Source organism: Varanus komodoensis, unplaced genomic scaffold (genome assembly GCF_004798865.1).
Source record: "Varanus komodoensis strain SLA01 unplaced genomic scaffold, ASM479886v1 scaffold2, whole genome shotgun sequence".
NCBI lineage: Eukaryota > Metazoa > Chordata > Lepidosauria > Squamata > Varanidae > Varanus > Varanus komodoensis.
Window position 1 is genome coordinate 7631582 of NW_025335568.1, and position 15583 is coordinate 7647164.

The following is a 15583-nucleotide window of genomic DNA, read 5'->3' on the forward strand; positions in this document are numbered from 1 at the left end:
CCAAAACATCTAAAGGGCCATAAGTTGCCCACCTGCTCCTGGAAGTCATTGATCGAGATGAACCTTGCAAAACCAAAAAATCAAAACCGTGGCTCAGTGCACACAAATCCATGGCTGCACACAGTGCAAGAACTTGGACATAGAAACACGATGGTAAGGAACCGCCTTCCCCTGGAAGTCCTGCTTCATCTCCTTCAAAGCTGGAAGTGTCGCCTGAGACAAGATGTAGTCCCTGTGGGAACTACAGGTCTCCTCTGCTTGACCTGTTCTTCCATTCTGAGCTCGGTGGGCAGAAAGGAGGCTTCCCTCACGCGTTAATATTTAAAAGTGAACCTGTATTGGGTTCAGTCGACATCCACAGATGTCTGTTTGCCTGTCACAGGAGTTTCATTTTATCTCTGCTGGGCCAAGGATGCATGCCCCCTGCCCTGCTCTCTAATCAATCATTCATCCAGGCATTTGGAGGGAAGAGATATAAATGTTCGGATGATCTCGTCAGCTGATTTTCTGAAGCTGCCAGCGCAGCAGCATTATTTGATCACCTCCTTATGCCAGCGCAATAGTTGGAAGGCAGAAATGAAGACCAGCATCGTGAGCACCTTGCTGTTCTTGCTAACATATAGCCATGCAATGGAGAGAGGTAAGGAGAAGGATGTCCAGATTTCCAGAGTACCAGCCAAAAGGTTAGCTAAATGCAGATATGGTTAGTTTGTGCTCAATGGGGGCACACATGGCTTTGACTGATTTCAGCTTTTGTTGGCTGCATACTCCTTAGTGTCGGGAGGGGGGCGGAAATGCGCTTATCAGCTGAATTTGTAAGAGTGTTTCAAAATATCTCTCTTGGTCAGTCTGTCTTTTAAAATTATTTTGAGAACTCGTGGAGGAGGAAGTGGAATTGTACATGCCTGACCTCCATATCGGAGCCAGCTCCAGAAGGTGGTAAGGTTGTGCATTTGTCCAGGTTCCAAGATGAGCAGAGGATTCTCTGTTCCAACTGCGCTGCCATTTCTGCACTGCACAGAATATCCAAGAAGATCAGATACAGCCTAAGAGAATTCTCAGTTTGCAGGTCCCATATTTCCTAGATTAGAAGAGGCTCGCTGAGGATGCTGGCTTGACAGAGGCCAAGTCCTGGAGCCAGAACTGTTCATTAAAAGATCAGAAAGAGATCTTGGCATGCATATGCAAAGACCTGTCTTCACACAGCTGAACCCTTGTTTTTTCCATGGTTTCCAGTCATGTGGAGTACCCTGTACTATACACCCGGGGGTTTTTTCAGACCTTTTAATGAACATATTGACCTAGTTTGCCTGAGATGGCTTGCTACCCATGGTGGGTTGTCACCCTTGTTTGTTTCAGGGTGATTTGCCTGTTCTCCAAACCCAGCAGGATGGCTGAAATATGGGTTGCTAAGCATGCAGAAGTCGCCCTCAAAATCTGTGACTTGCTGGTTTGTTCAACTGTGATTTGTTTGAAGCCTCATCTCCTTCCTTTCCCCTTTCTCCCTTTTATTTAACTCCCCCAGAGAGAGAATTTTTAGTTGGAAAATAGTGGGGAGCTTTAAATCCCCTCTCCCGAATTGACATAGTCCCAAATGGGGGCCACACGCACTTAATCGTGCATGCAGGCCAATCTGTGCTAGAAAGAAAAACATCATTTAGGCCCAACTGTGAGGAGCAACAAAGGAGGGTTTTTTTTCTTTTAAGTGTTAAAGAAAGAAAATAAAACTGCCAGGCACGTCAACATAAAAAGCAAGGCTAGCTCCCTCCACTTGAAACATCCGGGGCCTTACGGGGTAAAGAACATACGCCAGTTACGGAGGTGGAAGAATCTCATCATAGCAGGAATACCGTAGCGGATGCTCGGAGCGAGCGGGAGCACAAGGGGGCAAACAACCCAGGGCAAGTGAATGACCATTGGTGGGCACAGCTTGGGGGACAACAAGCCGATCTGCTGTGGCTTGTTTCCAATGCTGCTTATCCTGACCTGCAGACTGGCCCGTTGGCCTGGATCCATGACTGATGAATGATTTAGCCCATGACTTATGCATAAAGTTAGAGCCAATAAGATGAATGAGTCTCGAGTCCCATAGAGCATAATCGGCTTGCCTTACACAGGAGTAAATCTGGATCCCATGCCTGGTGTTCAGGCTTGTACAGTCATTCTCCAGATGTTTGTGCAATGCAAGGATGGCAACTTGTGATACTCCAGGTGCTGTTGGCCCGCAACTGCCACGATCCCCCACCATTGGCTGCGCAGGCTGGAGTTCTTGGGAGTTGCGGTCTAACAATATTTGGAGGGCCACAAGTTGCCTACATCTGATTTAATGTCTCTGAGAAGCAATGAAGAAGTTTAAAATCAAAATAGGCTTGTACTGTAGTGAAGTCCAAGAAAGTTTAAAGGGTTCTGTGAATTTTCCATATCTAAACCTGCATAAAATTGCACCCTACGAAGTACATCCTGTACCTATTACTATTATTATTATTATTATTATTATTATTATTATTATTATTATTCATTGTATTTCTATACCCTCCAAGATCTGGACAGTTTGCAACTGGAATAGTATCCTATGCATCTTGTTCTTCCTCACTCTCTTCCTGCTGGCCCAGATGGCATCGGATTATTTCCGCAACGGAAATGCAAAAGAGAAATCCTTCACCATTGCTAAACAGCTGCAGGAGAGCTCCTCTATTGCATTCCATTTCATCCAGCAAGGAGATCATAGAATCACAGTAATGTAGAGTTGGAAGGCGCCATGAAGGCCATCGGGTCCAACTCACTGCCGTTGCAGGACACCTTTACTCTGAAAGGGAGTGGCTGCCTTGAAGTCGCCCCGTGAGCTCCATGGCTGATGGGAAACTGAGCCCGGATCTCTACTCTCTCAGTCCAGCCCTCACATTTGTCAGGCTGGTCCCTCTCCACACAGCCCACCTCCCAGTGTATGTCTTCCTTATGGGAACTCTCTGGCATTGTCAGCCTGACAATGCATGAGTTGGTTCACCAGCAGGTGCCCAGCTGCAAGGACATCCAGCAGGTGCCTTTATTTTGGGGGCCCCCCTTGCTGGAACAAACAGCATCTCTCCAGTTATCTGGAAAACACGCTCTGTTGTGTGTGAATAGCAAAAAGGTGCCTGCACTCCTGTTGTCTCATTAGGCCCCAGAGTAATTTCATGGACAAAAAGGCAGCACGTTATACATGGTAATTAATGCTTCACTTACTTTGGTACACACAAGGTTCTGTTTTATCAAAGCTCTAATTAGATTTTCTTGATGAGAAAAACAAAACAATGCCATTTAAACAGGCGTTGCCGAGGTTATTCCAAAGCAGTGGAAAGTGGAGGCCTCTTCAACTGACTACACAAGAGGAAGAAATAAGCCTTACTCTGGCCTCCTGGAGCCTAATTCCCTCCAGAAAGGTTGGACTCCAGCTCCAGTATCCCCAGCCAACATGACTGGCCAGCAGTGCTGGGAGCTGGAGTCCATGCACCAGAAGGTCACCAGGTTGGGTAGGGGGGCTGCCTTACTCTCCCTGGTGGGCAAGGGGCCTTCCTCCACAGACCCACCACAAACCAAGATTGGACCACCAAGACACAACTGAAAGGGTGCAGGCCATTTCAGAACTCGCTGGTGAGCTGGCAGAGGCTTAGAATAGGCCAATGAGCTGTGCTTGTCTGCTCAAGGCTCTGAAGCAATTACAGAAGCTTAGGAGGGGTGAATGGAGCTTGTCTTCAGCCGCAAACCACAACTCTGAAAAAATCCCACTAGGCAAACTAAAATAGGCCCAGTGGAGGAGGTCGCAGAAGATGGCGTTCTTGGCCTGATCTTTGCTGCCTGCAAGCAGCCATAGAGAAATCTTGTAGCTACGGACTGGGTGGGGATCAGGTGACGTCAAGGAGCCAATAGGCTTCAGCCTGTTTGCATAAAGCCGTTGACTCCTGTTCGAGAGTCCCAGTCTGAGCCGTTCTTGGCTTGTTCCACCACTCCTGTCTCTGGAACATTTAGTGGCAAAGGGCAGAAGGGCTGCGTGTTTCCCCAACTCTTTCATAGCGATCACTGTTGGACCAAGCAATCTGTGTTTTATCAGTTCGGCATCTCTGGCTTGCAACAGAGGCAAACGTCTTCCAATGGCCGGGTATCACCTGGGAAGAAACTGCTCACAAGATAAAGTGACAACCACATGTTTAGTGACCTCAGAAGCAGGGAGGTGTTTTCCCTGTCCCTCAATGTTTGAGTGATAGCAGAAAAGGAGGATTTTCACATCTGCTGCTCGCAGAGTTCCCAGCAGATTTTGCAAGTTAGTCAACAAAAAACTTAAAAGCCAGTTCAAAGTTAACTTTTCTTTTCCATGGAAGCGTACGAGACTGGTTCCTTTTCATCATCCTACATGTGATCAAGATAATCTGGATACCAGCGCTGATGCAAATGTGCTCAACCTTCCGTGCTCAACCTTGGGTTGGATAGAGTCCATTCATTTCCTTTCTGTTACTGTTCTAGCTATTAACCTGCTTTTCAATGTGAAAATCAAATTTCACAAAACTGGGCTGTGGTTTTATAGTGCCTGGGAGGACATCCTAGGGGCCATAGGTCTTTTCAGATCTCCCTTTCCCAAGAGCAGGAAGAAAGATGGAGATGCAATTTTGCCTGCCCGTTGAGGATGCACTGTCCAAGCACCTTCAAAAATCTGGAACCAGATCCAGTCCCTGCAGCCTCCTGCACCGGCCACCAGCAAAAGCGGGTGAATGAACACATGTGCTGCCTTGCTTTTAGCATCCTTAATAGAAAGCCAGGATATTTTGAACAAAATAATATGTGATCAATTAAGCCTTTGGAGTAGAGACCCTCCCAAAACTGGTCCCTCAATTTGGTATAATTATTAGATCTCCTGCTCCAACTTTAATTTAGCTCCTTTAAATGCCCAAGTTGTTCAAGTTCCCCCGTGGCTACAACACCATAGCACCATGGTCATCAAACTCGGGTCCTAGGGCAATGTTGAACTGCAGATCCCACCATTCCTGCCCAGTGTTCATAAGGACATAGGATTCTGCCTTATGCTGCGTCAGAGTGTCATAGCTCAGTTGCTATTGTCACAAACTTGTTGAGGTCTTAAGCCCAGGAGATGCTGCAAATGGAACCTGGAGCATCTTCCATCCGGTGCCTGAGATCCTGCAACATCTGGAGATCCATGTTTGGCGAAGCTTCCCAGAGGTTCTACCAAAAACCTACTTATTCCCTCATTCATTTCCTACCAAGCTTCCCAAAACAGACCTGAACCTTTGAAAGCTTGTTTCTTGGAAGCAAGACACTTTCCATTTTTTAGATTAGAGGATCAGGTGCTAGCAGCCAACTCAGAGCACCATTTTAAAGTCATCTGCAAGCTTAGGCTGGATTTTGATGCAACCACAAGGGAAATTAAGGTAAAAATCACGGCCTGGTTTAATCTGATGGAAGGGGCTTAGGAAGCCCACCCAATGCTCTTCTGCAGCTCGATCAATACCACTTTGCAGGATTAGCCATTCATTAACAAGTCCTCTGGCGCTCACTGTGCCTACATGAATTGCAGCACAGCCTTCAGGGGTTTCATAACAGAGGCACAGTGTGTTATTTAATAGAGCATATACTGCTTGTGTACTTTTTTCTCCGACGAGCAAACACTGCTCTGAACACTCAGGAGAATTTAGGGCACCGAAGTCATCTTCCATTTCAGCAATGCTCAATACAACAGCACCCTCTTCAAACGCCGTCTGGAACAGCAATCCGGTTTCTATTCCATGGCTGTTAACAGGTAGCAAGCAAGAAAGCACTCAGGTAGAAAGACCTGAAGACCGGAGCTACGGGAATGCCTTGAGGACAGGACGGAAGAATCCACCATTCTTCAGTAGCTTTTTTCTGTTCACACCTTACTTCTGTGAAAAGCACCTTTAAATCTGGTGTGATGGACATTGTGATGCTAAATGCTCATTAGCCATCTGGTTTAATTATTTTAGAACTAAATGTAGGACATAAGGCTATGGCCTCCAAACATTTCCTTGTCTGGGAGGACAAGGGGTACCTTCTGGTCTTGGAGATGGATCTGAAGGCTGAATCACGTCCCACCTTCATGCGGTCATATCTGGGCCTCAGAGGGGGCAAAAAGAGGCATGCCAGGGCTGGAAGGGAAGGAACAAGAGCCAAGGACTTATGCCTGCTCCCACTGGTGTCCCAGGCCCCACTGACAGCCAAGTACAAGGTGAGCATGCATCTGCCCCAGAAGGCATTGGGTTGCCCCCCCACCCACCCACCATAACCCTTTCCTTCCCTCTCCTCCTTCATCCACTTCTTCAAGAGTCTTCCCTCCATACACCAGCAGTGACTGGAGTGCGGAACTGTTGAGTTCTAGTCCCCACTCAGCCATAAGACTGTCAGTGTCTCGGAGCTGAACCTACTTCACAGGGTTGCTGTGGGAATAGCCTGGAAGAGGAAGAGAGTCATGTGAGTTGCCTTAGGGGATTTGCAGGATAACAGGGAGGATAGAAATATAAAAAGAAGCAACATTTACTTTTGTTATTATTCTTGGTTTCTCCTTTTAAGAAGCATTTTGCTTCTTAAAACTCTATTTTTATAGACTGACAAATGTTTAAAAAATTACATATTGACTTTCTCAGTCTTTACTTCAAGCTGTTTCTTTTTCAAATGTATATATATTCTCTCAATGTCTTGTTGTTGTTGTTAGTCATGAAGTTGTGACCGACCCATTGCAACCCCATGGACAACTTTCCTCCAGGCCTTCCTATCCTCCACCATCCCTCAGAGTCCACCCAAGCCCACACCAACTGCCCCAGTGACTCCATCCAGCCACCTCATCCTCTGCCATCCCCTTCCTCTTTTGCCATCAATTTTTCCCAGCATTAGGCTCTTCTCCAGGGAGTCTTTCCTTCTCAGTAGGTGGCCAAAGTATTTGAGTTTCTCAATGTCTATGCATGCTTAATTTTTCTCTATCCATTTCTCCATTGGATAGTTTCTCTTTCTATTCCCTATGGCTTTTCTACTCCATTTTTGTTCTAATCAGAATTGAATGGTTTCATTTGTTATCAGTGAACCAAGATCAGATTAGTTCATTCCCCCTCATTTTTCCTTTTATTTCTATTAGCTTCCAAGTCTTTTCTGTCATACTTTCCCCCACCCTTCCTTGGAAATCGGGTCACCTTTGTGCAACCCAATCATTTACTGGACATGCGATGATTCCATGATCAAACTTTAGGTAATGATGCATGTCTCCCAATTGAATTAAATGGGCTGTATATGTTCTATCACTACTTCTGAGTAAATATGCATAGGCTTGCCTGGCAAACCTCCATCCAGATACACCTCTTAATACTATACAATGCAGTACTATACAAGTAACCCCACCGGGTCCAGTCCTAGGGAGGCAGGAGTCTCATTTTACAAACTCCAGAAAGTCCTCCATTTTGGAGAGCGCCGTCCTCTCCTGGAAAGTGTCCTTTGTTTAATGAGGTATCCAGCCCAAGCCCATTTTAAAATCCAGGAATGGTGAGAAGCCATAGCAAGCAAAGACCTGGATGCGACTCATCTGCAACTGATGCTCAGAGGCAGCCTGGGCTGGCACCCAGCTCACCTGGCCTGCCTTCTTCATGCCCGTGAGACACATTCCATTTCTACTTAAATCCAAGCTATTGTTTCTGAATAAATACGCAAGCAGATGCTATGAAAATTTCCATCTTCTCTCCTCTTCTTTGCTAAAGCCATGCTTCTTCATGGCATAAGTAGCCATGCCAGCTTATGCCCAGGCGAGAAGGTGGAGCAGTCCTCACTCTCTCAGGACAACCTGTGCAAGACATGTGGAGATGGCAAGTCCAACTCGGGTCCCTGGTTCTGCCTTCAGAAGGTTCCCGGGCATGGCACAAGGGGCACTTTCCCCTGCCACAGTGTTCTGGGCAAGGGAACAGTTAAGCTGAACGAGTAGGAATGCCTGACCTTGCCTGCCCTTGGCACCAGCCCTGGATGAGGGAAAGGCCTGGATGCATGAGGATGCACCATTCAGACCTATTGTCCATGCAAGAGCTGAAAAGAAGCATAGCTTCCCCCTTGCAAACACAGGGGCTGTGGCCTCAGGGCAAGGCGGAACCTCAGGGCCAGAGGCCAAATCCAGTCCTGGAGTCCCAGTATCCAGCACTCTGGGTTCCAAGAATGTGCAGCCCCAACCCCTGACTCCAGCTGGCCTTTGTTCAGTCTTCCACTCCATTCTAAAAAGATTCAAGTGCTTCTCCAAAAGCTGATGTACTGGCAGCTTCATTCTAAGCAAAGGAGCCCGTGTGGAGTTATGGCTGGACCGGGACCTTGGAAGAGTTCAGACTTTGGAACTCTGAAGGTTCAAGTTCTAGCCTCCACTCAGTCCTGAAGGAGGACTTTGGGCCAGCCCCTGACTCTCAGCCTGACCTACCTCTCAGGGTTGTTGTCCAGATAAACAGGATTGTGTTAGCCACCCTGGAGGAAGACAGGTGTAATTATCTTTATAATTACAAATATGCTGGCATATGGAACATGGCCCCTCTGGCCTTTGGACCTGCCTGCCACTGGAATGCAGCTCCTAAATGCTTCTCCAGGGTGGAATTTGGCCCTTGTGTTGCCAGGGGTTCATAATAAAGTACCCCAGGAACCAATTCTGCATCAGCACAGCAATGCAATGTACAGAAGACTCTTGGATCAAACAACCCTACGGAAGAGGGTGCTTTAGCAGCCTGAGTTGGAGCCAGAGAGGAAAGGACTCTTATCTGGTACCTTCCAGATAAAGGAAACGGACTGGATGCCAGCACACACTCCAGAGGTCTGCCTGGAGAGGGAGACGTCAAAGGAAAGTATTAATGCCCGGAAGAAGCTTCTATTCATTCCTTGTCAATATTTCAGAGTTGCATATTAGCTATAAAAGCAAGAACCAGCATCAACCCCAAGTCCAAGTGAAGCCCTTCTCTATTTTCCACATTTATCTATGCCATCAAAAGCACTTCTTTTAAAGAACGAATTCATTTACGAACTGACTATCAACCTTCTGTTTGAGGGAAGCCTCCTCAGTCAGGCTGCCAGATTTTCCCTTTTAATAACTCCATGCAGTGATCTGAGTTTCAGCAACTGACAGACACTTCCTAGATAAGTCCTTCTTTTCCCCCAGAGAACTCTGCAAAGCTATTTAATGCCTGGGACTTGATGCAAGCAGCTCATCATTTAAACCAGAACTTCCAATTTACTTTGCAGCGCCTTTGATGAATTAAGAATATAAGCGCTGCCATGTAAGGTCAAACCAATGCAAGTTCCTTCAAGCTCAGCATTCTGTCAGCTGATGTCTTGGAGATGAAAATGCAGGTATTTTGAGTTCTCTGATTCACTCTAAGGCTGCAGTTCTATATACACTTGCCTGAGAGTAATTCTTAATTCAGTAACTGGGTTCAGACAATAACTCAGGGGCCGAGTGTGAATGGTGTGTGGGCTGTCCTGGAACCATGGGTTATTGAAGTAGGACTGGGGCGAATCCTTTTGAAATCCACCCCACCAGAATTCGTTACATGCTCTGCCTGGTCCTGCAAAGGAAGCCAAGCCAAGAGGAACTCTGCAAACCCCCAAGCTGTGCAACTGGCAACCTTCCCCATCAGGAGCAGCAGCAGGATGTGAAAGAGGGGAGCTGTGAGCAGTTTGCATTCACAGCAGCCAATGTTCTTCCTGCTGCCAAGCAGACCAGAGACCAGGAAGAAAATGGATGAAGAAAAAAAGCATTAAAATACAAAGCAGAGAGCTGGAACATGTGACGTTGACTAGCCAGGCATGAGGGTGTTGGCCCTGAGTGACTGTTGATCTGGGATACACATTCACTACCAATGGATTGTGTAGTTTTTTACTATGTTGCCTGCACACTTTTCACATATCATCCTTTTCAAGAAGGCATCTTGTGCTTGACCCTGAATTTGCAAAGTTGATCACACCTTGTTTGGAAAAGTCTCCATTGTCTCAAGCTGTTTTTCAAAAGTGATTCTGTCATTTAAGAATCCCTTGGACCACAAAGAGATCAAACCGGTCAGTCCTAGAGGAGATCAACCCTGACTGCTCTTTAGAAGGCCAAATACTGAAGATGGAACTCAAATACTTTGGCCACCTAATGAGAAGGAAGCACTCCCTGGGGAAGAGCCTAATGCTGGGAACAATTGATGGCAAAAGAAGGAGGGGAGGGCAGAGAATGATGTGGCTGGATGGAGTCACTGGGGCAGTGGGTGTGAGCTTGGGTGGACTCCAAGGGATGGTGGGGGACAGGAGAGCCTGGAGGAGTGTGGTTTATGGGGTCATGATGGGTCAGGTACGATTTTGTAACTAAATAAAAAACAAGAATAAAATTGGTTGTTCTTTCTTTATTGTTTAGGTTTTCCATTATTATAAACTGATATATAACCAATGTGATGTGCAAAACACATCCTTGCAAACCACAATAAATGCCTGCATTGTATATATCTTTAAAAGTTTTTTTAATGAACAAATTTTAAGGCAAAGCATTTCACTACAAACCATCAACTTCAGTGACACCTTTTTTATTTTCAAGATGGTTCTTTAAAAATGTATAAACTGGATGCACAATCACTGGCTGTTTACTTTCATTTGGAGATTTTATTATGTTCACTCTTGCCTGTGTTCACTTATTTCAGCTAGAAATTCTCCACTTTGCCCCTAGAATGCAACATCATTTTGGTTTCTAAAATGCAAAGTGAGAATGGAGCAGAGAAATGCTTGCATATTTAATGCTTCCCAGCCTTAATAAATCAAGAGGAGACAACCAAAGCTCTATGCAAACAGAATTTCCCAAAGAGTTGGAGTGGGGGAAAGTATAGTCTTGGAATAAATTATAACTTTTCCCTGTGGATCATCAAGCCCCATTTAAGTGCTAGGTGCACTCAGTATGGGCCACCATTTAAGTGGTACACTGCCTTTAAGTCAACATGTAGGTTTTCCAAATAGGGCAAACCACCATCCAGAAATTGACATAAACAAGGTATTGGAGGATATCCAGAATGCTCTGTAAACTTTTGAAACTCTGCCTGTATCGATCAGACAACTTGCAAGAATTTCAGGGTGGGCAAAATAAATAGAGCTACAGCAGGCAACAATTTGAACAATAGACATGTGTGTTTTTAGTGCGTTGTCCGGTCATCCCACCCACTGCAGACCTGCTACATGTTCAAAGGTAGCTGGTGATCTAACAATCAGCTTTCCTGGAGCTAAGAAGCACAGAACAGGAGGACAAGTGGTCCAATCTTTTGCCTGATGTAGAAGGTCCAGAGAGAGAGGATCCCCGATGGTGGCTGTCCAAGCTCTCTTGAAGGCTACCAGCAAGGAAGACTGTTCACCCCCCATACCCTTGGCTGTATTGTCCTGAGCCTGTTTCCCACCACATGATCTGGACTTCCCAATCATCAGCCGTGCAAGCTGAGATTGCTGAAAGGTGAACTCCAAAACTTCTGGAGTCCACCAGGTTGGGAAAGACTGATCAAGACATTTATCCTAACGTTCGGTTGAAAGCTCACCTCCTGTAACACAAACTGATTGGATCTGGTCCTATCAGAGAAGACTTCTTCTCTGTGACAACCATCCAAAGATCTGAATTACCCCCTGTAATAAGAGTACTTTGCTTGGCAGGGAGAAAGATCCTAACCTTCACCCCCACTGGTGTGCTAGTTTTTGTGTGCAGAGGGTTTTGTTTTCGAAATGTGAGAGAACATTCAACAATGCACTCTCTGGTGTTCTTATAATGAATACACTTTTATTTTTCCTTGATGCTAGGTCTATGCATTGCATCAAGATACAACCAATCAAATTAGAAGTGGTTTTGCAAAAAGTGGCAGGGCAGGAAAGGGCTTGGAATGGATTCATTAAGCAGCTGGATGATGAATGATGAAACAGCCAAGTTGCATTTCTGCTGGGGGGAAAATCAGTGAAAAGAAATGAATGATGAAAAATCAAAAAATATCCTTGCTATCAGAAGCACCCAAACTTCTTTAAGGTTAATTATTGTTGTTGTATTCAAACATTCAGAAAGGTTCAAATTCTGTTGTTGTTTCTTGGTTTTTATAAAGTAACTGGGGTTTTAAGAAAATAATGCTCACCCTTCCCCTTCTTTGGTTTTTCAGGACGAGATTATTTAAAGGATAAGATCTGTCAGCAGTTCAGCACCATGGGAAAAGAGAAATTCCATGCCCTGTATGTATTTTGAAAGCATATCATGCTGACTCAGCAGCCCTTTCCTTGTGCTTAGCCTTGCTAGCATTCGGGACTCTAGCCAAACCACGGACAGCTCCACACCCTACTCTCAACCGTTCCAGAGTAGGGCTGCCCCCTTTTGGTTTCTGTAGAACTGACTGGCCTGTGAGGATGGGGAATGTGTGTGGGGACACAGCAGAATCCTGAAGCTTAGAGGGAGAACTTGATTCAGGGAGTCAGAAGGTAGCCATACCAAAAATTGTGCTTATGAATGGAGTCACCAGAACCTGGAGGTATGGGCTTTTTAGGCCCAGAATTGTGCTGACAAAACCAATTAATATAGGTACAATGGTATATTGTACACAGCTTTAATAGGATCTTGTACACCATTCTGAGAGTGCTATGCTAATTGAACAGTATATAAATGCCAAAATTAGAATAGAATAGAATAGAATAGAATAGAATAGAATAGAATAGAAGTTTGTTCTTCCTTTGGCCCAGTTCTGATTTTTGTTAATTTGCAAAATAGCTGGGAGGTGGTGTTCATTTAGAGCATTGTTCATATTTTAGCAATGATTTAAAAAGATGGACGTGGACAAAGGCAAAGTAATTTTTCTTCCTTCACAGAACATTGGTCTTGAACAGCAAAAAATATTGCCAGGCAACCTTCGAGGAAGTTAACAGTATTGTGAGTGAGATTGTTGCCCTTGCAGAAAAATGTTGTGTCGAAGGAGCCAGTGAGGATTGCTATCTTACCGAGGTACGTGATGGCGAGACTTCTTCCTTGTGGAGGTGTTCCACTCTGAGATCATTGTGGAGTTCTGGTCCGGATTCTTTTCTAAGGTGCGCAAGGAACTGTACCTGCAGGGAATGTTCCTGTCCAGAGTTCCAGCCAGCCAGCCATGCCCTCTTCCAAATACTCCATTCCGTTCCCCTCCCACCTGGCTTTATATATCTTCTTCCCCAACAATTAGCTTTCCAAGGCCGCAGAATATGGGTCAGTCTTTATTGAGCTGTTGTGCGGGGAGACCCTCTTCTTAGGGCTTTTTCTCCCTTTAAAAAATCATATTCTTGCAAAAGTTAAACCTCCAGAATACCTACTCACACTTCCTTTGTGGCCATGTAAATAATGCCATTTTCCTCACATAAAGACTACAGTGTGCAACAAGATCATGTTTCTTAGGAGCCTCTTTCCACAAGGTCCCTCTTTGTTTTTACCCACTCACGCTTCTTTCCCCTGAAGCTCCTCTTCAGTTTGCTTTCATTTTAAACACTTTCTTAATGCCCCATCTATTCACGATCATTTCCTGCTTTAGCATGTTCATTCACTTTTTGCTTCCTCCTCTTTCAGCCTCTCCTCTCTTTTTCTTTCCTTCATCCATTCAGCTCTAGAGATATAAATATATCACTTTTTTCTCATTAGCATCTGCCTCAGTTTCACCCTTCTCCCCCAAGTTCTCCAGTTTTCCTGCCAGTTCATGTCTTAATCATCAGTCTGTATCATTTATTTATTGGTCACAAGCCAAGTCAGGTCAGTACACCCTTAAAACTGCCAAGATAACCGTTGTCCTCATTTTATTCAGTAATCAGGGGCAAGTGAAACACTCTTTTCATCCAGTACGTAATCAGTTTTGAAACGTGCCGTTGAAATGGCTACTGGCTTCACGGCCAAAATAGTCATAGTGTGGAAATGGCGATAGGAATGCTATAAAAATAATAATAAAATAACCAGCAGATGTGTGGAGAAAGATCAGGACCACACAACCGTGGTTTTAATCCCAAGGTCAGAGCCAGCTCCAGGAATTCTTGGCTATCTGTCAGAACCACAAAACGCCTGGGATGTTGCGCCTGGGATGGTCAGGTGTCCTACTTTACAGGGGTCAGTACTGTGCTTTGGAAAGCTGGTGGGGGATATTTCTTGACTTGAGGAGGACTTCTAGACCAAGTTTGGTTCAAACCCAAAGCTCACCTGGATGGGAGAAGTTGCCAATCAGCAGCTAGTGCCTGGACTGGCGCACGGGTCACCTGGTCCTTCTTCCCCACTCTGGTGAGGTGTGTTGCATGTATACTTACCATTTCTGAACATCCCCTAAAGCATATCAATGCATCAAATGTGATACAAAGAGACATCCTCTTCTGCCCTCTTTTCTGACCCACCCGCATGGAAGGCTAGATCCGTCTTGCTCTGATCAGGCTGCGTTCTTATGTGACAGAGAGAGTACAATTTGACTACAAACAAAAAGGTAACTTGTACCTCCTTCTCTCCCGCTCTCTCTTTCTCCACCCAGTCTTCAGCTCTCTCCGCCAAATCCTGCGCTGAAAATTCTCCTTTTCCTAAGCTTCCGGGGACGGCTGCTTGCTGCGCCCAAGAAGGCCTGGCTCGAAAGCTGTGCTTGGCTGCCCTGAAGCACCCGCCCAAGGAGTTCATGACATACGTGGAGCCACAAGGGGATGAAGTGTGTGAGGCCTTCAAAAAGGACCCCAAGGAATTCACAGACAGGCAAGTCACAGGAAGCTTGAGATAGTGTTGTTTCTCGGAGTGCAAGCTGCCAAGCAACATTTTCTAAAGATCCGGTACATTTAACAGACTATTCCTTTCAATTCTACGAAAATAAGAACATAAGGAGCGGCTTGCTGGATTAAACCAAAGGCTTATCTAGTGCCACATCCTCTTTGCACACTAGCTAATCAGATGCCCATGGGAAGCCCACAAACAGGACAGCCATGTACTAGAATATGAACTGCTCCTTCTCAGCCAGACCAAAATATGAGGAAGCCCAGTATGATTTCCATCCACACCCTCTCTTCACCAGGACACGGCAGTGGACATAAACACTGAGCTGGACCAAAGGTCCATCCTATCCTATATACCAGAGGCAAGCAGAAGAAAGATCTCCAGAACATTGGAACTTCAACTTCCAGCCTGGACAGTGGCCAGGAATTCTGGAAACTTCAGGTCAAAATATCTGGAGATCTACTATCTGTCCACCCGTTATGTGTTGTTGTTGTTATTGTTTTTAGTCGCGAAGTCATGTCCAACCCACCGCAACCCCATGGACAACACTCCTCCAGGCCTTCCTGTCCTCCACCATCCCGTGGAGTCCACTTAAGCTCACGCCGACTGCTTCAGTGACTCCATCCAGCCACCTCATCCTCTGCCGTCCCCTTCTTCTTTTGCCATCTATTGTTCCCAGCATTAGGCTCTTCTCCAGAGAGTCCTTCCTTCTTATTAGGTGGCCAAAGTATTTGAGTTTCATCTTCAGTCTCTGGCCTTCTAAAGAGCAGTCAGGGTTGATCTCCTCTAGGACTGACCAGTTTGATCGCCTTGGACCACAAGGCGATCAAACTGGTC

The 15583-nt window shown here is 45.6% G+C and overlaps 1 protein-coding gene across 1 annotated transcript in view; it reads left to right on the forward strand.

Annotated features, from left to right (window-relative positions):
* The first annotated feature begins 440 nt into the window (after nucleotides 1-440).
* Nucleotides 441-15583, forward strand: part of GC (GC vitamin D binding protein) — a 32033-nt gene continuing 16890 nt past the window's right edge. Inside the window, exons 1-4 of the mRNA XM_044429608.1 lie at nucleotides 441-640; nucleotides 12162-12231; nucleotides 12859-12991; nucleotides 14520-14731. Coding sequence (XP_044285543.1) covers nucleotides 487-640; nucleotides 12162-12231; nucleotides 12859-12991; nucleotides 14520-14731 — 569 coding nt within the window. The 5' untranslated portion in view covers nucleotides 441-486. The remainder of the gene's footprint in view (nucleotides 641-12161; nucleotides 12232-12858; nucleotides 12992-14519; nucleotides 14732-15583) is intronic.